The 22,668-nt window shown below is 37.7% G+C and overlaps 1 protein-coding gene and 1 long non-coding RNA gene across 5 annotated transcripts in view; one reads left to right on the top strand and one right to left on the bottom strand.

Moving 5' to 3' along the window:
• The window catches only part of GSPT1 (G1 to S phase transition 1), a 40,993-nt gene extending 23,402 nt beyond the window's left edge, over positions 1-17,591 (top strand). For all 4 annotated transcript variants that reach the window (XM_008141583.3, XM_008141582.2, XM_008141581.3 and 1 more), the window contains exons 7-15: positions 625-805; positions 1,644-1,798; positions 1,967-2,107; positions 3,365-3,458; positions 4,749-4,829; positions 12,082-12,255; positions 13,042-13,131; positions 13,302-13,470; positions 17,104-17,591. In XM_008141583.3, the coding sequence (XP_008139805.1) occupies positions 625-805; positions 1,644-1,798; positions 1,967-2,107; positions 3,365-3,458; positions 4,749-4,829; positions 12,082-12,255; positions 13,042-13,131; positions 13,302-13,470; positions 17,104-17,156 (1,138 nt within the window). In that variant the 3' untranslated portion in view covers positions 17,157-17,591. The remainder of the gene's footprint in view (positions 1-624; positions 806-1,643; positions 1,799-1,966; positions 2,108-3,364; positions 3,459-4,748; positions 4,830-12,081; positions 12,256-13,041; positions 13,132-13,301; positions 13,471-17,103) is intronic.
• Positions 1-22,668, bottom strand: part of LOC129148806 (uncharacterized) — a 54,674-nt gene that overhangs the window by 28,560 nt on the left and 3,446 nt on the right. The gene's annotated exons all lie outside the window — the stretch shown is intronic.

Here is a 22,668-nt window from a genome sequence, read left to right as displayed (position 1 = left end):
CAGCCCTCGCAGCCCCAGCTTGGTCTGAAAGGTCGTCCAGAAGGTTGTTTGGCTGTCCGGTCTAATTAGCATATTACGCTTTTATTATTAACTAGAGGCCCAGTGCATGAATTCATGCACGGGTAGTGTCCCTGGGCCTGGCCAGTGATCAATCAGGTTCCCTGCCTCCTGGCCTCTCTGCCTCCTCCTTCCCTCCTTCCCTCCTTCCCTCAGCACCCTGTGCCACTCCCTGGTGGTCAGTGCACGTCATTGAGAACGACTGAACTTGTCTCCCAGTTGAACTCCAGAGGGGATAATTTGCATATTAGCCTTTTATTATATAGGATGATGGTGATATTAGCATTGGTACTTAAAGTAGTCTTTCTGTGTATGTTTCAGCTATTTTCATAAATAATGTTTGCTTCTAGAAGAAATGGTTGACTGTGGATATATGTAAAAGTTCCAAGTGTTTGAACCACATTAACATAAATTTTATTCTCAATTCTGTCTAGTTCTGTTATTGGTTTAAATGTTGTATGATGGACATAAAGCTAGATGTCATCAATTACACCTTTAATGGTAGAATAATATCTTAGATATTTTCATGTTTTTACCAGTATTATTCTTATTTTAAAATTATTTCAGGTACTTGTCTTGGGCCTTAGACACAAATCAGGAAGAACGAGACAAGGGTAAAACAGTAGAAGTGGGTCGTGCCTATTTTGAAACAGAAAAGAAGCATTTCACAATTCTAGATGCCCCTGGCCACAAGAGCTTTGTCCCAAATATGATTGGTGGTGCTTCTCAAGCTGATTTGGCTGTACTGGTAAGAAAGACATTTCTAATTCACCTTCAAATATGTTAGCAACCCCACTTAAAATTTTTAAAGAATACATTTTTATTGAGTTCAGAGAGGAAGGGAGAGGGGGAGATAGATAGAAATATCAATGATGAAAGAGAATCATTGATTGGCTGCCTCCTGCATGCTCCACACTGGGGACCAAGCCCGCAACACAGGCATGTGCCCTGACCGGGAATTGAACCTGGGACCCTTCAGTCCGCATGCCGACACTTATCCACTGAACCACGCCGGTTGGGCCCCACTTAAATTTTTAAATATTTGAGTTTATCTGTAAAAGCTGGATTTTAGGTTGTGGTGAACTATAATATACATGGTTACAATTTTCACTTTTGTCTTGCTGACCTGTGCAAGAAGTCTTTATAATTTAGTTTACTTATGAAAATACTAGTGGCCTGGTGCACGAAATTTGTGCAGGAGTGGGGGTGGGGTGGGGTGTCCCTCATCCTGGCCTGCACCCTCTCTAATCTGGGACCCTTTGAGGGATGTCCGACTGCCAGTTTAAGCCCGATCCCTAGCAGTTGGACATCCCTCTCGTAATCTGGGACCACTGGCTCCTAACCGCTCACCTGCCTGCCTGCCTCTATGCACTCTGCCTGCCAGCCTTCTCACCCCCAACTGCCTCCCCTCTTGCCGGCCTAATTGCTCCCAACTGCCCCCCACTGCCAACCTGCTCTCCCCAACTGCCCTCCCTTCCTGGCCTGATCTCCAGAAAGCTTCTGATAAAACCGAAAGGAAAGACGTTTTATTGCTAGAAGGGTATACCTGAGTCTTTAAAAATAAACTATTTGACTTCTGGGAATAGGTAATCTCTGCCAGGAAAGGAGAGTTTGAAACTGGATTTGAAAAAGGAGGACAGACAAGAGAACATGCAATGTTGGCAAAGACAGCAGGTGTAAAACATTTAATTGTGCTCATTAATAAGATGGATGATCCAACAGTGAATTGGAGCAATGAGAGGTAAGCTTACATATCTTACTGGTTTGTTATAGACATGTTAGTGAAATAAAGGATGCTTTTGTTATTATATGTTTTTCCCCTGTGGTTTTTCTAAACCTCATTTTTAAAAATGAAACTATAGAGTTCAACTGCTTTATATTATAATTGGATTATTTATAAATGTTATAGATACGAAGAATGTAAAGAGAAACTAGTGCCATTTTTGAAAAAAGTTGGCTTCAATCCCAAAAAGGATATTCACTTTATGCCCTGCTCAGGACTGACTGGAGCAAATCTTAAAGAGCAATCGGATTTCTGTCCTTGGTACATGTAAGTAATCTTTTTTTCCTTTAAGAGTTTATGTCTTAATAAGTAATGTAAGAAAATAATGAATGTAACTTTGGCTTTAAAAATACCAGGAACTTTGCCCATTTTTAATTGGGTTATCTTTTTGAGATTGAGTTGTAAGAGTTCTTTGTGCATTGGGTACAAGTCCCTTATCAAATACATGATGTGCAAATGTTTTCTCCCATTTTGTGGGAGATTTTTTCACCTTCTTGATGGTGTCCTTTGAAACATAAAAGGTTTTTATTTTGGTTAAACCTAGTTTATTTTTTCTTTTGCCGAGTGTACATTTTGTGTCATACATAGGAAAACTGCCTAATCCAGTTAGGAAGTTAGAACCCTATTATTGACATTTAGGTGTGCATTTCACTTTAGCCTACTTTTTTAATAAGGTGAACTCTTGATTATTATATAGCTTTGTAAGTTTTCAAATTGGGAAGGGTGAGTCTTTGAATTTTGTTATTTCCCCAAGATTGTTCGGTTATTCTGGGTTCCTTGAATTTCCATATAAACATTAGGATCAGCTTGACAGTTTCTGCAAAAAAGGCAGCTGGGATTTCAACAGGGATTGAATTGAATCTGTAGATCAGTTTGGAGAGCATTGCCATCTTGACAGTATTTTATGTGTCCTATAAAGTGTAGCTTTAAAGGGGAAATTATTTTTTATTTATTTATTTATTTTTTTAATATATCTTTATTGATTTTTTACAGAGAGGAAGAGAGAGGGATAGAGAGTTAGAAACATCGATGAGAGAGAAACATCGATCAGCTGCCTCTTGCACACCCCCTACTGGGGATGTGCCCGCAACCAAGGTACATGCCCTTGACCGGAATCGAACCTGGGACCTTTCAGTCCGCAGGCCGACGCTCTATCCACTGAGCCAAACCGGTTTCGGCGGAAATTATTTTATAGAATCTTCATTTCAAAGCTGGAAAAGTCCATAAAAATTAAGAAAAAGAGTGCAGTCATTTATTACAGCACGTGGGCTATTTGCTATAAAATATTTTTCTAAATCTCATGTTTATGGGAAGGTTTTTTATATTATATTCAGCTACTTTGTTATTTTTAATTTTCTGGGGAATAAATGAAACGAATTAAATAATAAGTTGGATTAATGAGACAAGTACATGGGTGGAATGAAAACATGATTATAACCATTTTTTGTATAACATTACAATCATGTAACTTAATATTTTGATATTTATGTTGACTCTCTTTAATGGATATTGTTATATTCTCAGTGGATTACCATTTATTCCATATCTGGATAATTTGCCAAACTTCAATAGATCAGTTGATGGACCAATCAGGCTGCCAATTGTGGATAAATACAAGGTACCCAAAATGTTCAAGAAATTGGGTTTTATGGGAGGTGAAATAATTGTTTTGTGTTTTGTTTTAAATTATGAAATAACTTTAATAACAACATAGATGTTTCTTTTTTAATGGCTGCATAATCTATTCAACCAGCTTAAATCATTTCATCTGTTTCCCAATGAGCCAATAATCTTTTATCTTTTAATTATTTTTTAAAATATATTTTATTGATTTTTTACAGAGAGGAAGGGAGAGGGATAGAAAGTTAGAAACATCGATGAGAGAGAAACATCGATCAGCTGCCTCCTGCACACACCCCCTACTGGGGATGTGCCCGTAACCAAGGTACATGCCCTTGACCAGAAAGAATCGAACCTGGGACCTTTCAGTCCGCAGGCCGACACTCCATCCATTGAGCCAAACCGGTTTGGGTGAGCCAATAATCTTTTAGAGAGAAACTCAATACAAGTGAAATTGCTAGACTTAAAAGGATTTGCACATTAAAGTTTGTGCATATTGACAAATAACCCTTTCAGAATACTGTGCTAATTTATATTGCCACCAGGAGTATATGAGTGCTAGTTTTACCACAACCTGACCTAACTGGACGTTCTACTAAAAAAAAAAAAAAAAAAAAAAAAAAAAGCATCATTATTTTTAACTGCAATATTAGTGTAATGTTTTGCCCCTCCTCAAATACTTTATTCTTAAATCCTCACCCGAGGACTTGTTTTTATTGATTTTAGAGCGAGGAAGAGAGAGGAACGGTTTGAGAGGGAGAGGGAGGGAGGGAAAACATTGATTGGTTGCCTCCTGCAGGTGCCCTGATGGGGGATTGAACCCAAAACTTGGGTATGTGCCCTGGCCAGGAATTGAGCTCTTGACCTTTTGGTGTATAGGACTATGCTCCAACCGAGCCACATCAGCTAGGGCGCCATACTAGATTTCTTGAACAAGTATTGCTTTTCCAGTTTTATAGATGAAGAAACAGGCTCAGAGATTGCAAGACCCTGAACAAATAATTCAGATCTTCAAACAAAATTTTGAGCCATCTCCTGTACCATGCTTTCTTTTTAAATGTTAGGCATACTTATATATTGGTACTATAGTTGTGCACATGCTTATGATGCAGGTATTATAGATTACTCTTTACCTATCCTGTATTTAAGAGCAATTCTAAGTATTATACCTCTTGTTCTAATGATTTTTTTTTTAAATGAATAAGCCCTACAAGATTTCACACGGGGTTTGTTGAACTGTTGTAGAGTGGTAATAAAAATCTGAAGCTTTTATTTTAAATTTCAACAGGATATGGGCACTGTGGTCCTGGGAAAGCTGGAATCAGGATCTATTAGTAAAGGCCAGCAGCTTGTGATGATGCCAAACAAGGTAAGAATTAATAATGTTCTTTTCTCATTTAGATTTTCTCTTGAAAATTTTAGCAAGAAGCCAGGACTTTGCAAAAGTTTAGGTATTTCCACAAAAATAAACTTAACTTTTAAAATCCAGGATTACATTTATTAATGTCAGGTATAAAACTTAAGAAAAAAATGTGGTGTTATTCATTGACAAATGGGGAGAGATCAGTGTTAGCACAGTGGTAGAACTAAAAGATGCACCAAGAGAACTTCAACTCTTTTATTTTACAAGATGGAAGAGATCTGGAGTGATTAAGTGACTTGCTTCCATTAATATACTGGATTAATAAGTGAGCCAAGGATGAAAACTCAGGTTTAATCATGATACAGTAAGCTTTCTTTCTCTTTGTATATGGTTACATTGGATACTATAACGTATTATGTCTAAGCTATGTTCCTAATTTGTTTTAAGCGTAAAGGGTTTATCTTTATCATAAACTAGAGGCCCAGAGCATAAAATTCGTGCCTGGGTAGGGTGCCTAGTGGCTGCCAGCTGGGGCCTTTCTTTGTTCTGCGTCTCCTCCTGGTGGTCAGCACACATCATAGCAAGCAAGCGATCGAACTCCCGGTTGGTCAAACTCCTGAAGGGACACTTTGCATATTAGACTTTTATATATATAGGTAGATGTCTTCTTAACTCTTTTCTACTTATTGTGATTTCTTCTTCATTGGAGGGGGTTTTATTAAAACATGCAATATCTCTATGAATTATTCCTTTGTGTTATTTGTGGCTGCTCACTTAGTGATATTTATAGATGACATGTTACTAAGAAAGTTACCTGTTTTCCAGAGAGGACTTCTCTAAAAACTCAAAAGATGTTGTTTAATGTAGGAAAATAGACCTGAATCATCAGAACTTCCAGACAGAGATTTTGTTAGATTTAAATGAGAATTTCTTTACCATGCTCAATTCCAGGTGCAGTGAATTAAAAAAGATGTCTATTGTCAATGTAGTGTTTAAGTATAATTGACACCTTACAAATTATACTCTGGGGTTTCTTGATGCCTTATGCATTGGGGCTTAGAGTATTCCACCATAGTATTTTTTTTTCTAAAGTGTTTCTGTATTAAAGCCTACTTTTTCTGCAACTTGAAAGTCAGTGACAACTGAATGAAAATAATAGTCGATTTGAATTCTTGATGAGTTTTGTCTGTAGTCATTAGAAATATAGCTGATCATGGAAGATGGAAGTGGGATTGGTGGTTGCCAGGGGCTGGGGGAGGGAGAATGGGGAATGACTGCTTAATGGGTACAGAGTTTCCTTTTGGAATGATGAAAAGTTTTGGAACTAGATAGTGGTTTATGATTGTAGGACATTGCGTGAATGTATTAGATGCCACTGAATTGTACAGTGTAAAGTGATTTAAAAAGACAAATATTATGTGGTGAGTATTTTACCACCACAGAAAGAAAAGTACAATTCACTATAGTCAAGGGCCTTAACATATTAGTTATAGACCAGGAGTGGGGAATATTCAGCCTGTGAGCTTTGGTCTGGCCCTGCCAAGGCATTAGGGGCAAGTTAATTAAATGTTTGACCAAATATAACAGGCTAATTTTTAAAATTTGATAATTTTATATGGCCCACAAATGATGTTATAAATATCCAAATGGTCTTTGGCAGAAAAATGTTCCTCACCCCTGTTATAGACAGAGTGGCTGTTCTCTGTGGAAGCTGTCAATTTATACTAATTACTTACTGGGCAGGTGTAGCATATCATATAGTTGGTTAAGTGAGCCTTGAAAACTCAGTTCACTTTTGTCCTCAGTCTCTGTGGAACAGAGTTAAATATTTAAAAGATACAGATGTCATACTGCTTTACATTTGAAAATTAATGGGTAGGCAACCTATGGAATGGGAGAAAATAATTGCATATCTTAAATCTGATAAGATGTTAATATCCAGAATATATAAAGAGCTCCTACAACTCAACACAAAAAAAACAAGCCACCTTACTAAAAACATGAGCAAAGAGCTTAAGTTTACATTTCTCCAAAGATGTACATGAAAAATGATCAACATCACTAATCATTAGGTAAATGCAAATCAAAATCATAATCAGAAAATATTTCACACCCATCTGTATGGCTACTATAAAACAAACAAACCAGAAATTAGCCGTGGCCAGATAGCTCAGTTGGATGGAGGCTTACCCTGTAAGGTAGATTCGATCCCTGGTCAGGGTGGGTATGGGAGGCAACTGATGTCTCTCTCTCTCTCTCCTTTCCTCTCTCTCAAAATAAAACATATCCTCGGGTGAGAATTCTAAAAACCATTTTTTTTAAAACCCAGAAAATAACAAATGTTGGCAATGTGGAAAAATTGGAACCCTTATGCATTGTTGGTGGGAAATGTAATGGCGTTTCCCGAAAAAAATTAAAAATAGAATAAAACCATATATATAGTCTGTTAGTTTCACTTCTAGGTATGTAACTCCCCAAATTAAAAACAGAGCCTCAAAGAGATATTTGTACACCCATGTTCATAACAGCGTTGCTCACAGTTGCCAAAAGGTGGAAGCAACCCAGGTGTTTGACGGATTAACAGATAATCAAAATGTACATACGTATAAGTGGATTATTATTCAACCACAGAAAAGGAAATTCTGACATATGCTATACAATATGGATGAACCTTGAGGACGTTATGATGAAATAAACCAGTCACAATGATTCCAGTTTTATGAGGTACCTAGAGTAGTCCTCAGATTTCATAGAAGCAAAGTAGATGGTGGTTTCCAGGGCTTGTGGGAAGGGAAGAATGGGGAGTTATTTAATGGTATAGTTTCAATTTTATAAGATGAAAAATTTTCAGAACTCAAGATTGGTTGTATACAAAATGTACTTAATACTATTGGACTGACAAAATGTTCAAGGGGATAAATTTTATGTTCTATATTTTACCACAATATTTAAAAAGTATTTAAAAATTGATGAGTAAAATTAAAAATGGATCATTTTTTATTTTGCTATTTACAAAATTGTTCTAATGTGCAGATTGATATTTAGACCTTTTTTAGATTGCTGGTTTGTTAACTTCTGATTCTTAAGGAGTCTTTGGAAGCCTATGCTTCTAATGCCTGCATTACTTCTACTTCCTATGCTGGGTTGTAGCAGTAAAGTGAAGCAAAATAAATGATGTTGTGCCCTAACCGGTTTGGCTCAGTGGATAGAGTGTCAGCCTGCGCACTGAAAGGTCCCAGGTTCGATTCCCGTCAAGGGCATGTACCTTGGTTGCGGGCACATCCCCAGTAGGGGGTGTGCAGGAGGCAGCTGATCGGTGTTTCTCTCTCATCGATGTTTCCAACTCTCTATCCCTCTCTCTCCCTCTCTGTAAAAAAATCAATAAAATATATTTTAAAAAAATAAACGATGTTGTAGGATAAAAAACTCTGTGATGGAATTTCTGAATATTGCTCTGATATTTATAAATTGGCTTTGAGTTTGTATCCAAAGTTAACTGAATCTGCAAGTTTAGTGCAAAGTGGCTTTCCCCCCACTTCAGTGCAGTAATCTGAATGCTCATTTCTGATAATTTGAGATACCAAAAGGATATTGTATAAACTCCAGCTCATATGTTATTATGAGTTGGACTCAACCATTTAAGATCATATGCTGTATAATTGGTAACACATTGCAGGCTTGTCTCCAAAACTTTTTGAACTGTTAAGACAGGGTATCACACCTCAGTCAAGACAATGGGCATCTATAAGACAGTTACAGATACCCTTTACTTAGAAATGTTAACCACTTATCCCTGCCAAATTCCTTAAATATAGCCTAAAATCACTCCTTGCACAGCCACATGTTGGGTTTAAGGTTGAATGAGATTACCAAGTGGATTAAGTTAATGTTACACTAGCTCTATTGTGTTTAGCCATACAAGGCCATAGGAATTGTTATGTTGGGTTATTAGGGCAGAAAAAATAATGAACAATAGTTTGTACATGGTGGAACTGCTAAGTTCTACCCCTGTATCCTGCTATTACTATAAAGAACTTAGGTAACAAATATGGCTCTACTTCACTTCTTAGGATGAATTTCAGTAGAACAGGTATCATTAAGGCATAAGCTACCTTTGGGAAAGAATATCATTATGCAGGAGGGATAAAGGTACTAGAGCTTAGCAAGTGACTGTAGCATTCTGGTATGGAATATATTGATTCTGCATTTTTCACTGTTCACCTACCATCATGAGATAATTCATTTTGTCTTGAAGGCTATTTTGTTTGGTTTTCTGGTATATATTTTTTGAAAATATTTTTGTTCCTATTTTGATTTTAGAGAGAGAGAGAGAGGGGAAGGGAGGGGGGAGAGAGAGAGAAACACTCATGTGAGAGAGACATACTGATCAGTTGCCTCCCGCCCACACCCAACCAACCTGCTACCTGGCACATGCTCTGACTGGGAATCCAACCATTGACCTTTTGGTGCATGGGATGATGCTCAACCAATTGAGCCACACCAACTAGGGCAGTTTTCTGGTTGATGTTTTAAAAATCTGAGTTATCTCAAAGGGCACAAATGGGAATGCTTGTGGGTATTGCTTTTAACACTTCCCCATCTCTATATCTTTTTAAAACATTTTTGTGCAGCTATCACCATTAGTTCCAGAATATTTTATCACACCAAAAGGAAAACCTGTAATCATTAATCAGTATGCTTATTTTAAATCCTCTCTCCTTTCTCAACCCCCAAATCCTCTCCCATCTTGCAACTATCAAAATATTATCTAAACATTCAATATTCTTTTGTTGTTGTGTTTATTCCTCACCCAAGGACATGCTTATTGATTTTAGAGAGAGAGGAAACTGGAGGGAGAAACGAGAGAGAGAGAAAGAGAAAGAAACATCAAGTGGTTGCGGTTGCCTCCTGTACTTATGTATCTAGACCAGAGATCAAACCCACAAGTTAGAGATGTGCCCTGACTGGGAACCTGCAACCCTTTGGTGTATGGGACGACACTACAACCAAACTGAACCACACTGGCCAGGGGGACCAATATTCTTTTAAGCTTACTTCAAACAACTTCTAAAAAGTATACTCTTGCCCTCGCCATATTTGCTAAGTGGTTAGAGCATTGGCCTGCCCACCAAAGGGTTGTGGGTTTTGTTCCCAGTCAAAGAGGATGGACATCATCCTCTTGTCTGTGTCCATCGGTAATGCATATCTATCTATATATATAAAAGCCTAAGGGACTGGACCATCAGACGACCAACCAGTAGCTATGACATGCACTGACCACCAGGGGGCAGACGCTCAACGCAGGAGCTGCCTCCTGGTGGTCAGTGCGCTCCCACAGCGGGAGTGCTGCTCAGCTGACAGACGGGCACCAGACACCAGGCTCACGGCTGGAGAGTGCAGCTGTGGCTGTGCAAATCTATCCCGCCTAGGCTCCTCCCCGGCTGCCTGCTGCTTCTCACGCTACTACATTCCCCAAGCGCTCTCACATTATGAGAGGGCCCAGGCCAGGCAGAGGGACCCCACTGGTGCACGAATCTGTGAACTGGCCTCTAGTATGCATATAAGTTCTTTGGTTCATCTCTTCCCACTGCCCCCCTTCCCTGAGATTCATCAGTCTGTTCCATGTTTCCATGCCTCTGGTTCTATTTTATTCATCAGTTTATTCTGTTCATTAGATTCCTTGTTTGTTTGATTTTTTAGATTCAATTATTGATATTTATTGTTCATACTTTTTATCTTCTTTTTCCCTTCTCCTTTCTCTTAAAGAATACCTTTCAACATTTCATGTACTAATGGTTTGGTGGTGATGAACTCCTTTAGCTTTTTCTTGTCTGTGATGCTCTTTGACTTTTCAATTCTAAACAATACCTTTGCTGGGATGTGTCTTGGGTTTATTGGGGTTTATCTTGTTTGGGACTCTCTACTTCCTGGTCTATTTCTTTCATCAGGTAGGGGAAGTTTTCTGTCATCATTTCTTCAAATAGGTTTTCAATTTCTTGCTCCTTTTCTTTCTGGCACCCCCTTGATGCATATGTTGGTATACTTGAAGTTGTCCCAGAGGCTCTTTACACTATCTTCTTATTTTGGGATTTTTTTTCCTTTTTGTTTTTCTGATTGGGTGTGTTTTGCTTCCTCATATTCCAAATCACTGATGTGATTCTTGGCATCCTCTACTCCAGTGATGGTGAACCTATGACACGAGTGTCAGCACTAACACGCGTAGCCATTTCTGATGACACGCGGCCGCTGAGACGGCCGCATGCCAAGGATAAAATATTTGCTGCTTCTTAGGATGAAACATTTGCGAAATAATGTTTTTTCCTCAAAGTGACACACTACCCGAGTTATGCTCAGTTTTTTGGCGAAGTTTGACACACCAAGCTCAAAAGGTTGCCCATCACTGCTCTACTCTATTGATTCACTGTAAATTATTCTTCATTTTAGTTAGTGTATCCATCATTTCTGACTGGTCCCTTTTCATGCTTTTGACGTTCTCACTAAGTTCCTTGAAGCTCTCCTTAATTTCCTTGAGCATCTTTATAATCATTGTTTTGAACTCTGTATCTAGTAGTTTGCTTCCATTTCATTTAGTTCTTTTTCTGGAATTTTCTTCGGTTTTTCCGTTTGTGACATGTTTGTCTCTGCATTTTGGCTGCTTCCCTGTGTTTGTTTCTAAGTATTAGGTAGAGCTGCTATGTCTCCTGGAATTGATAGAGTGGCCTTGTGTAGTAGATGTTCTAGAGAGCCCAGTGACTCAGTCACCTGAGCAGGGCAATGCTAGGTATGCCTCTGTGTGGGCTGTGTGCACTGTCCTGTTATAGTTGAGCCTTGATGGATGTTACTATCTCTGGGAGGTATTGGCCCCCAGGCCAATTGTGAGAACCAGCTGTGACTACAAAGGAAGAGCTGCTGTGCAGGAGACACCCCTATGGAACAGGACTTGGTTCAGTGGAGCTTTGGTGCTCACTCAGTTTGCCCTTGAGTGTGATGCTGGTGGATGTAGTAAAGTTGTAATCTGGAGTGATGTGAAGTTGTCCACCAGGCCACCCAGGAGGTGCAAATGGATAACAGATAATTTTAATTGGCAGTTGTCCGTCAGGGTATGATTTTCATTAAAGTTCACGTCATACAAATGTAAGTATTTTGGATAATCAACAAGCACAGAAAAACGCAACAATTCAATAAACAGGTTGTTTTATGATCTGTAATGTATTGAGTGAACGTGTCAGAAAACCTCCAATCTCGGTTTCTTTTTAAGCACAACGTGGAAGTTCTTGGAATCCTTTCAGATGATGTAGAAACTGATTCTGTAGCCCCAGGTGAAAACCTCAAAATCAGACTGAAAGGAATTGAAGAAGAAGAGATTCTTCCAGGATTTATACTTTGTGATCCTAATAATCTTTGTCATTCTGGACGCACATTTGATGCCCAGGTAAACCAGTTATTATAGTTATCTCACTGATCTTTACTGTGCAAGTGAAATATGAATTTAAATGTCCTTTGTCCAGGTTATTGATGACATGTCATCATGTTTAGAAGGGGAATTGAAATAGAATAAATCGTGTGTGTGTTACAACAGCCATAAGGTATCTTATAACATAAGGTCTTCTTACTGATTAGATAGTATTCTTTGTAAATTCCTTATTTTCTAATCTGTTTATATCATTACTCAGTGTCTTTCACTTTAAATAGAGCAAGTTGCTTTGGAAGTCATGGTTTGTCTGCTCCTTTAGCACTAATAACTCTCCAGACAGAAAAACATGCCCAATATTTTCATATTAGTAACCTGCCCTCCCCAGGAGAGTGACAGAGTAAATTAAATTGTGATGCCAGATACAAGGTTGTTTACCTTTACTGGACCTTAGATATTGAGAAGTGGATAAAACTATGATCAGTTCACATCTGGGGGTGAGAGGAACCCAGTAGCATGTGAGCAGTAATGATTCCTTGGGGGAGGTATAAGGGAAATGTTTCCCCGAGGGGAAAGAGTCTGCCTACTGTTTTGAAAGTTTGACTGGGCACTTGCCAAGAAGATCAGTAGGTTAAGGATATCAGAGTTCATTCTTCGAGGTCAAGTGACCTGACCTATGACTTCTAACACAAAAATAACTTTTAAGATGGTGAGTTATATATTCTTGTGATACTATATTCACTTTATCACGTTCAATTATTTTTTTGCCCTGGGTATAAAGATGTGAATTTTCTTTTTGTTTGACAGATAGTGATTATAGAGCACAAATCCATCATCTGCCCAGGTTATAATGCGGTGCTGCATATTCATACCTGTATTGAGGAAGTTGAAATAACAGTGAGTATTAAGATAATTGGGGGTTTTGTTTATGTGTTTTAAGACCATTTCATCTTGATAATTTCTGACCAACAGTAGTGATGTACTCTTATTTGCATGCCTATTCTTTATTTAACGATTCTTTTATTTGGCATTATTCTGATGTCTTTTCATCCTTTTATCTTGGATAGGCCTTAATTTGCTTGGTAGACAAAAAATCAGGAGAAAAAAGTAAGACTCGACCCCGTTTTGTGAAACAAGATCAAGTATGCATTGCTCGCTTAAGGACAGCAGGAACCATCTGCCTTGAGACCTTTAAAGACTTCCCTCAGATGGGTCGATTTACTTTGAGAGATGAGGGTAAGCCTTTAAATTGATGTCTAGTAGTATGTCTAAAATAGACTCTTCACCTGAGTACAGTTCATAGAGAACCTGGATGCATGTTTTATGAGTTAAATGAATTGGACAGCTGGTAAAATTAACTATGCATTTTGGCAGTAATGCTCTAGAAGAATTATTTTGGTATTTTGCAAGTAGTGGGTTTTGAGAGCCATTTATTTACTACTAGAGGCCCAGTGCATGATTAAATCATGCACATGTAGGGTCCCCTAGGCCTAACCTGCCATCCAGGCCATATCCACTGCCCTGCAAAGCCTAGCATGCTCCGTGGACACTGCTGGCAGCCTGTTCCCCGCTTTTGATGGCAGGGGGTCTGCTGGTGCCGGAGCGGACACACAGCTCCCCGCTTTTGATGGTCGGCGGCAGGATGTGGGCTCGCTGCCCCAGAGGCCCCTTCTGTGCCGCAGCACAGCCATGGCGCAGTGGCATGAGCTCAGCGTCCCGCCGGCCAATTAGCCCCCCCCCCCGGCCACCCCCCCAGCCTCCTGGCCAATCGTGGGCATAGCGAAGGTATGGTCAATTTGCATATTACTCTATTATTAGGTAGGATAAACAAGATTTCTGTGATGTAATCCTTTGTAATATATGTGATTAAAGCCCATCTTGCCCTTTTAAGATTTTGCAAGGTAAGCTTGAGGTACATATCTTGTCATTTTGTGGTCAGAGGAAATCATTTAAAAATCAAATATAATACATTCACTGCACTGATATGAGAGTGGGAATAAAAGAGATATATAGATTGATTGCCTTTTAACACTTGTTTTATAAAGGTTTAATAGTCATGCTCTTTTTTTAGTTAATCTGAACAGCTGTAATTTTTCTGTCTTGTGGCCATGAAATTCTTTGGTATCATGAAAACAAAATGACTTTTACTAAACATTTCTCTGTGGGTTGTTAACTTAGGTGACTATTTTAAGATTGGAAAATTTACATAAAACTTTGGTTTAATTGAAATATAGAATACAATTGTATGTTCTAATTCCATTCAGCAAAAAATTGACTGTATTGCATGTCAAAAACTGTGCTTAGCACCGGAAATATGATGATATACTAGAGACCTGGTGCATGAAAATTCATGCATTGGAGCTGGAATCCCTCAGCCTGGCCTACCTCCTCTCACAGTCTGGGAGCCCTCAGGTGGGAGGTGACCTGGCGATCAGGGGAAGGCGAAGCCCCATCACACCTCTGCTGCTGCCACTGCCGGCAGTGAAAGCCTCGGCCGGCCCTGGTTACCTGAGCCTCGGGTCGGCCTTGGCCAGCTCGGGGGCTGAGGGGACTGGGTGCCGCCATCTTTGAGGGTGTGACAGTCAATTAGCATATTCCCCCTTATTGGCTGTGGACTCCACCATACTTGTGACAGTGTGAGGGTTAATTAGTATATTCCCTCTTTATTAGATAGGATATGGTTGCTGCATCTTAGTTCTAGTTCAGAGAAATCTTTATAAAGACACTATAGAGTTCATAAAATTCTTTATTTTAAAAATCTGCTTGGTATTAGTGAAATTCGCTGATTACTGGGTTGTCCTATTAATATTACAAAATTAGCCCAACCAGCCCATGGCTCAGCGGTTGAGTGTCACCTATGAGCCAGGAGGTCATGGTTCAATTCCCAGACAGGGCACATGACTGGGTTTCGGGCTAGATCCCCAGGGTGGGCAGTGGAGGAGGCAGCCAATCAATGATTCTCTCTCATCATTGATGTTTCTATCTCTTTCTCACTCTCCCTTCCTCTTAAAACAATAAAAATATATTTCAAAATATATACCGTATATAATAAAATTAACCTGATAAAATCACAGAGAAAATTAATATGGCATAAATTTTTTTTAACTCCAAGAATTTTTTTCCTAAATATAGTGGAACCTTGTTTCTCAAACTTAATTCATTCCAAATGGCTGCTCAAGAAGCAATTTGTTCGAAAACTGAATCATTTTTCCCATTAGAAATTATGTGAATTGAATTAATTCATTCGAAACCCCCAAATGATTGTTTCAACTTTTCTTATATACAGTACATGTTTAATGTACTGTTTAATTTGTAAACAAATACTTTTTTTCTTAAATTTATCAAACCACCTCCTACTAGCCTTAAAGGAATTTTTCCTATATCACTGCCTGCGAAATGCTATCATCAGCTAACTGCTTTTCCTTTATCCAAATCATCAGCAGTTTTTCTGCCTATTCAATTGCCTGTGACTGCTGTTTTGCGAGCACTTTCAGACCCTTGGCAACATTAGCACTCTTTGTCATGCTGAGGTATCAGTATGAAAGGATTTTCAGGTGGAAAACCCAGACTTTCTCTGTGAACAACTTGATTGAGAAACAAATTATCAATATGGAAGACCTTCAAGAAATGAGTTTCACTGTAGTAGGTTGGCGGAGAGCCCCTTTTAACATCTTTATTTGAGATAATTCACATACTATGAAATAGACCTGTTTTAAGTGTACAATGCAATGAATTTTAATATCTTTACAGAGTTGTGCAGCCATCACATTCTAATTTTAGAATGTTTATTATAGCTAAAAAGAAGCCCTTATGCCTATTTATAGTTAGCTCCTACTCCTACCCCCAGACTTAGGCAATCACAACATTTTTTTCTATATGCCTTATTGGACAAGTTAATATAAATAGAACATAAAATTTGTGGTCTTCAGTGTCTAGTATATTCCACTCATTATGGTGTGTGTTTTTTTTAATCTTAACTGGAGGGTGGCTTTTATAAAAATTATTTTTAGAGAGAGGAAGGAGAAAAAGGGAAACATCAATTTGAGAGACACACATCGATCAGTTGCCTCCCGTATGTGTCCCATAGAACCTGCAACCTAGATATGTGCTGCCCTGACCAGGAATCAAACCCACAACCTTTTGGTGTATGGGATGACGCTCCAACCAACTGAGCCACCAGGCTAGGGCCACTCAGTATGTTTTTTGATATTCAACCGTGTTATATATCATGTATATAAATCATTCCTTTTTGTTGCCAAATAGTATTCGATTGTACTAATATTCCACTTTCAAAGATATATATATTTTTAAATCCTCACTGGAAGAAAGTTTTCCATTGGTTTTTAGAGAAAGTGGAAGAGAGAGGGAAAGACAGAAATATTTATGTGAGAGAAACATATTGATTGGTTGCCTCCTGCACGCCCTCTGACCAGGGCTTGGGTCAGGGAGGAGCCTGCAACCGAGGGACATGCCATTGACCGAATCAAACTCAGGACCCTTAGGTCTGCAGGCCGACCCTCTATCCACTGAACCAAATCAGGTAGGGCAAGAGATTTTTTATATAGGAAATCATGTCTTTTTTTCAGCTTTTCCCCCTCTGCCCCCCCTCAAAGATTCACTTAAGTAAGACTCCTTAATCAGAAATCATGCCTTTGTTGTCAGCAAGACGTTTTTTGTCCTGCTGAGGTATTAGCATGAAAGAGTTGTCAGATCCCAAACTTAAGTTAGTACTTTATGTTGTAAAGTATTAACTTCAGTTTATACTTAATTTAAGTATAAATTAAGATTTAATTAATAAGCTTTAAATACCTTACATGGCTTTGCTGTTAACTACTGAAAAAGTTTTTTTTGTTTTTATTTCATTTTCAGGTAAGACCATTGCAATTGGAAAAGTTCTGAAACTGGTTCCAGAGAAAGACTAAGCATTTTCTTGATGACCCTGCACAATACTGTGAGGAAAATTGACTGCAAAAGCCTACTTCACACCGCCTTCTCTTATTTTCTGCCCATTGACAAACCTCTCCCCATATTTTGCAAAGACAAAATTCACAGCAAAAGTCCACATTATGTCAGCTTTCTCATATTGAGAGCTCTGCTATGCCACTGTTGAATTTTTCCCAATATTTTTTTTCTTCCCCTCTCAAACTGCTTCCTTGGACAGATTTGGCAATAGCTTTGTAAGTGATGTGGACATAATTGCCTACAATAATGAAAACCTATAGAAATTTTTTAATTTTTCATTTTCCCCTTAGGCATACATAGTCTTTCCGCCCCCAGGCAGATCATTCTGAGTGTGCGAGTGTGTGTGCACATGTTACAAAGACAACTACCATGTTAATAAAATATTCAATTTGAAACCCTTTTTGGTATTTGAATTGCTTTTGAATAATGTTTTTTATCTGGATATAACATTGTTGCATTAGCTTTTTAACGTTACCAAGTAACTGAATACATTTTATTACTTGGACTTTTCTAAACTCTTTCCCTATCCACTACTTTAAATGAGGCATTTACAAACAGTATTCAAGTTTGTATTAAAGGAAAGAATCAGTTTGACCCCTTTTTGATGGTAATGCATACATATAATAATTAAATACCTTTCTGTAACTGTGACACTGCTTTATTAGATCTATCAGTTATTTTTGCTGATTTATATTTTAACATGATTTCTTAAACACAGTAAATTGTTTTAAAATAAAAGCATACTGTAGTTTTTATAAGAAAGCATAATTGTACCCCTACAGAAAATACCATTACCGTGTTAAATTAGTGGAATTTACAATAAAGAAAGCATGTTGAGACCTGGCAAAAATGCCTCCTTTAGAATTTATAAGAGCTGCATGCATCTAGTATGAAGACTATCAATTGGAAGTGCCAGATCTACAAATAATTCATTTTACTATTTGTATCACTGATTTTAAATGTTGGGTGTTCCTTGCTGGTTAACGATAAATCTCATCCAGCAACTAAATGAACACATACTTAGGAACCATCAGAATTTGCACAGATTACAGTTAACAGTGATAAGTACAATCAAGCACAGTATAAGCTTTTCTCAACTATTTGAAATTGATTGTTTTCTTAAATTTAAAGCTGGAATTTGTTAAACTATGATTTGGATGAACCACAATGTAGCATTGTGGTGGTTTTAGATTGAAGGATGACTTTCTGGTACAACTCAGGACTTTGAAATTTTTAATGAGAACAAATGGGAAATGGGAAAGATAATTCCTCAGTTTATTGGAAGCCCCCCCTTGATTTTGAGTGTGGCCATTTATTAAAGACTTGGCCTCTTTCACATTATAATTTATTTCTAAATAAGATACTCTCTATTTAATGACATTTATGTAGTTCCCTGTAGTCTTCCCTATAAAAGAAAAGCCTAGTCAAACTGTAATTCCAATCACAAAACCTGATACTTAATTTAACTCTTGTTTTAACTATAGAAATCCCATTCATATGAACAGAGCAACATTATTCTCTTGCAGCTTCCTATAACTATACTCATGGCTATTAAATTGCATGAATTTTAATTCTATTATGTCTGCACATCTCTGGGCTTTTATTTTTCTGGGAGATATGGGAATTTTAATCAGTACATAATAACTTTTTGTACTTCCAAGTTAATAACAAAATACTAGTAATTGCTTGGATTTTAATGAATCTTTAAAAACTAAAGAGTTGTTAAAATTACTTCTAAAGATAGTTTCATTTTTAAATTGAACACATTTTAAAAACCAGTTATATGCTTGCTATTAAGACAGTTACACTTTTAGAATATTATGTGCATGTTGCCAACACTCTTAAGTAAAACATGGCTATCAACTGTGAAGGGCCTACATCTAAAATGTAATTATGAAAGAAAAACTTCATGAATTCTTACACATTTGTGCAAATAATTATTTAACAACCTCATTGTTAAATTAACCAATAACATATGCTTTATGAGCTTTGACATTTTTTAGAGAAGTATTCTTAAAGTTGCTGCATTTTAAATTAATTACAATGGATAGTTATTTAGATGAGGAAGTAAATGTCTGAAATAAACTGGCAGTGTGTGGCGATGTTGGACCTTTAAAAAGCAATACAGATTCCTATGCTGTCATTTTGTCTTCTGCAAGTCAGGTTTGTTTATATGGTTGACAATGCAAAAATAGAGGACAATTGGCAGATTTGGGAGATTACAGACCTAAATATTGCATCTTTAGCATAGATGTGTTAGAACAATTGTCTTTGCATCTTTTTACATTACTGATGTTTATACAACTTTCATTCTAGATTATTTAATTATAGTTTTTTAAATTAACTGAATTTAAGAGAAGATATCATTGAAATAAATGTCTAAGTAATTGCTATTCTAAACCCTTATTTCTTACTGTGGGGGGCTGGTATAGTAACTATTCCTTGCTTTTAATTTGCAAAAAGGACTTATCCAGTGAAAATGTATGTAAAATCAAGAGTTGAACTGAGTATGTACTGCCATGAACTTATGTAAACAAATAGTAAAGTTGTTGAATAATTAAGCCCATGTACATTTGTTTGTTTGAATTGAAAGTCTTGAAATATGTGCTAATTGAATGTAAAAACTTTGTAAATTGTAAAAAAGTCCAGGTTCACTGTAACGAGGTAATTAATACTTGTCTGCTAGTTATATAAAGTACAAGAACTGCTTTTACAATATGGGATGTACTTTGAGGTGATGCCATTGATCGGTTACCAGCATCCTATCAGCTGAAGTGCTGCAGATATTTTGGGTCATAGTTTCAACCAGATGCAGTTTTATAACCCAAGAAAAAGGTGAACCTATGGTCAAAAACTGCTTCCATGATGAACTTTTGAAAAAAGTCAGCTAAACTCCCTGGCAATCTTCAGGAACACTATGACTAATTACTCCGTGATCTTTGATGACTATTCCACATGACAGCACTCTAGCACCTTTCCTCATTGGCATGGACTTCCTCATTGACTGATGCTTCATGGATGGTAGCTTCATTGCTTTGGGTAGGGATTTAAGTTAGTCAAGGGACACATATACAGTTTTTATTACAGCTCTTAACACCAGGCAACTTTCAACCTTTAAACCCTTTGTGAAAATTCTGGTTTCAGCACTATAGCTCTGATTGTAGGTTAAGTGTTATATTCAGTGTTGGCCTACCTTATCAGAATAAACTGTGCTATCAATCCTCTCACAGACATATGTAAGGTAGATGGCAATCAATAGGATTTAGGGGACGATTTTCTGTCCCCAAATAATACAGCTTTTATTTCCTCCAGCAAATTTCTCAGTGATTCTAGCAGATAGCATCTAATACATTCATGATCTTGTTTATTTCTTTAGAGATCATACCATGGCAGCAACGTGTTAAATAAATGTAATTATATAGCACAACTCAAAAGACTCGATTTAAATTTAGTAGTCAGTTGGTGATATTAGATTTGATAGTAAATGGAACAGAAGTTTTCGTATATTCCTGTAGTAGTTTGGTGGACCCCATTTGAACCAATTTACTGTTGGAATTCAGACAGAGTAGATTTGGTTCAACTTGTAATTGTTTTGTCTCTAGGATATTCTTGACCTAGAACATATTAGGTCTTCCCTTCAATACACTTTCACATACCTCTAATCCTATGCTTCCTTGAAACAGTAATATGCTAGCAAGTTGTTTACTAAGGAATGTTACAAGGGCCCTGGAGGAAATGGAGATTAAAACATGCTCTCCAACATAAGGGAAAAGCAGAGGCACCATGTCTGATTAGGCAGAAAATTACACAGAATTTCTTAAGCAACTCTAGGGGTGGCAAGTGCCTTTTCTGCCTTGTCACACATGCCACTGTGCCATTTAAAAATTAACGTGGAAACCTCAGGTTTGTCCCCTCTGCCAGGCACATTAGCTTAGTGCTTCCGATGTCAACCCAAGTCCCTGCTACCTCCTTTCCTGCTGCCCTGGAAGAGTATTTGTGCTGGAGCTGGAACTCCCGCATTCCTCAGGTGATCATCCATGTGAAACAGGTGAAATTAGGTGAAACAGGTCTGAGTTTAGAAGGTCTGCATTTTAAGAACTTTCATTGGGCTCTCAGAAATCGACACATCTTAGTTAGCTAGTTTCTTGTTTGTTCTAAGGAAATGTGGATCTCTCTCAGGCCAAGGTTTAGTCTAGTTTCCACTAGACAGGAGGTTAATACCTAGTTCTCATTTAAAAAAAGAGGAGGGTGGGGGCCTAATTAGGTTTGCTGTTTTTTTTAAAAAAAATTAATTCCAAAGCATGGCAGAATGTAGGAATTAGGGGAATCCAAGGTAAAGAAACCTTTTTATGATTTATAGCTACCTACTGTGCCTGACTTGGTGCCTGTGTGAGGATTAAGCCCTTAGTCTGCTCTTGCAATTACTCAAATGACAAGTTTAAAAATACTTGCTTTTGTAATAATAAAAACTGTCACCTACCCTTTTGAAGGATTTGTCTGTTTGTTTATAATTAATTACCTGTATTATATCCGTTTTCTGTACAATCCTTTATTTTTGTATCAAGTATTGGAACCATCTACCAGCATGGATCTAATTAGATGGATCTAATAAGCTCTGTCACATAAGAAATTTACAAACGTGGTCTGCTTGCATATAGTATGCAAGGCCTTTGTACAGTGCATATGATTCTTAACAAAACAGCAACCTGATAGGAAGTTACAGATGCTTAATAAATCAATAACGATATAACAGTATGTGGTTTATGTGAACAAGCATTGAGGAAACCAATGATTCTGCCAAAACTACAAACTTACATTGTTCAGAATTTTTATGAGCAAGTTTGCCACGAAAGCAGGGGTTCATGTGAAAGTTCTATATAAATGGTTTGACATTTCCCACACTTTTCAATGACCAGCTCTCCAACCCAGTCCATCAAACATTGTTTGTTGTTGAAAAAACAACTCTTAAGTGTGTTTGGGCATCCAACCATACATAGGCAATGTATGGCAGTGGGCAGAAAACTGATGGTAGATAATTTTACACTTCTTGACCCAGAGACGTTCTCTGAAAAATAGCATCAATACCTTGGATACTGTAGATTTGTAGTGAAGAACTATATACCTCCCAACCTAGAATAAATGATGGTCATTAGAAGAGTATGCTCTAATTACCTTGTTTTTGTCCCAAGAGTCTTAATACGTACATACTAATTTTTAAAAAATAATTCATGCCCTGGTTGGTGTGACTCGGTTGGAACATCATCCTGAGTACACTGAAGTCGGGTTCTATTCTCAATCAGGGCACATACGTTGCAGGTTTGATCCCAGGTAGGGGCACATATTGGAGGCAACCAATCAATGTTTCTTCTTTCCTCCCTCTCTAAAATCAATTAAAAAAAAAAAATCCTTGAGTGAGGATTAAAAAAAAGTATTTCGCCCTAGCCAGTTTGACTCAGTGGACAGAGCATCAGC

This window comes from Eptesicus fuscus, chromosome 4 (genome assembly GCF_027574615.1).
Source record: "Eptesicus fuscus isolate TK198812 chromosome 4, DD_ASM_mEF_20220401, whole genome shotgun sequence".
In the NCBI taxonomy this organism is placed as follows: domain Eukaryota; kingdom Metazoa; phylum Chordata; class Mammalia; order Chiroptera; family Vespertilionidae; genus Eptesicus; species Eptesicus fuscus.
Note: the sequence above shows the minus strand (reverse complement) of the source record. Positions and strands in the feature narration are given on the sequence as shown.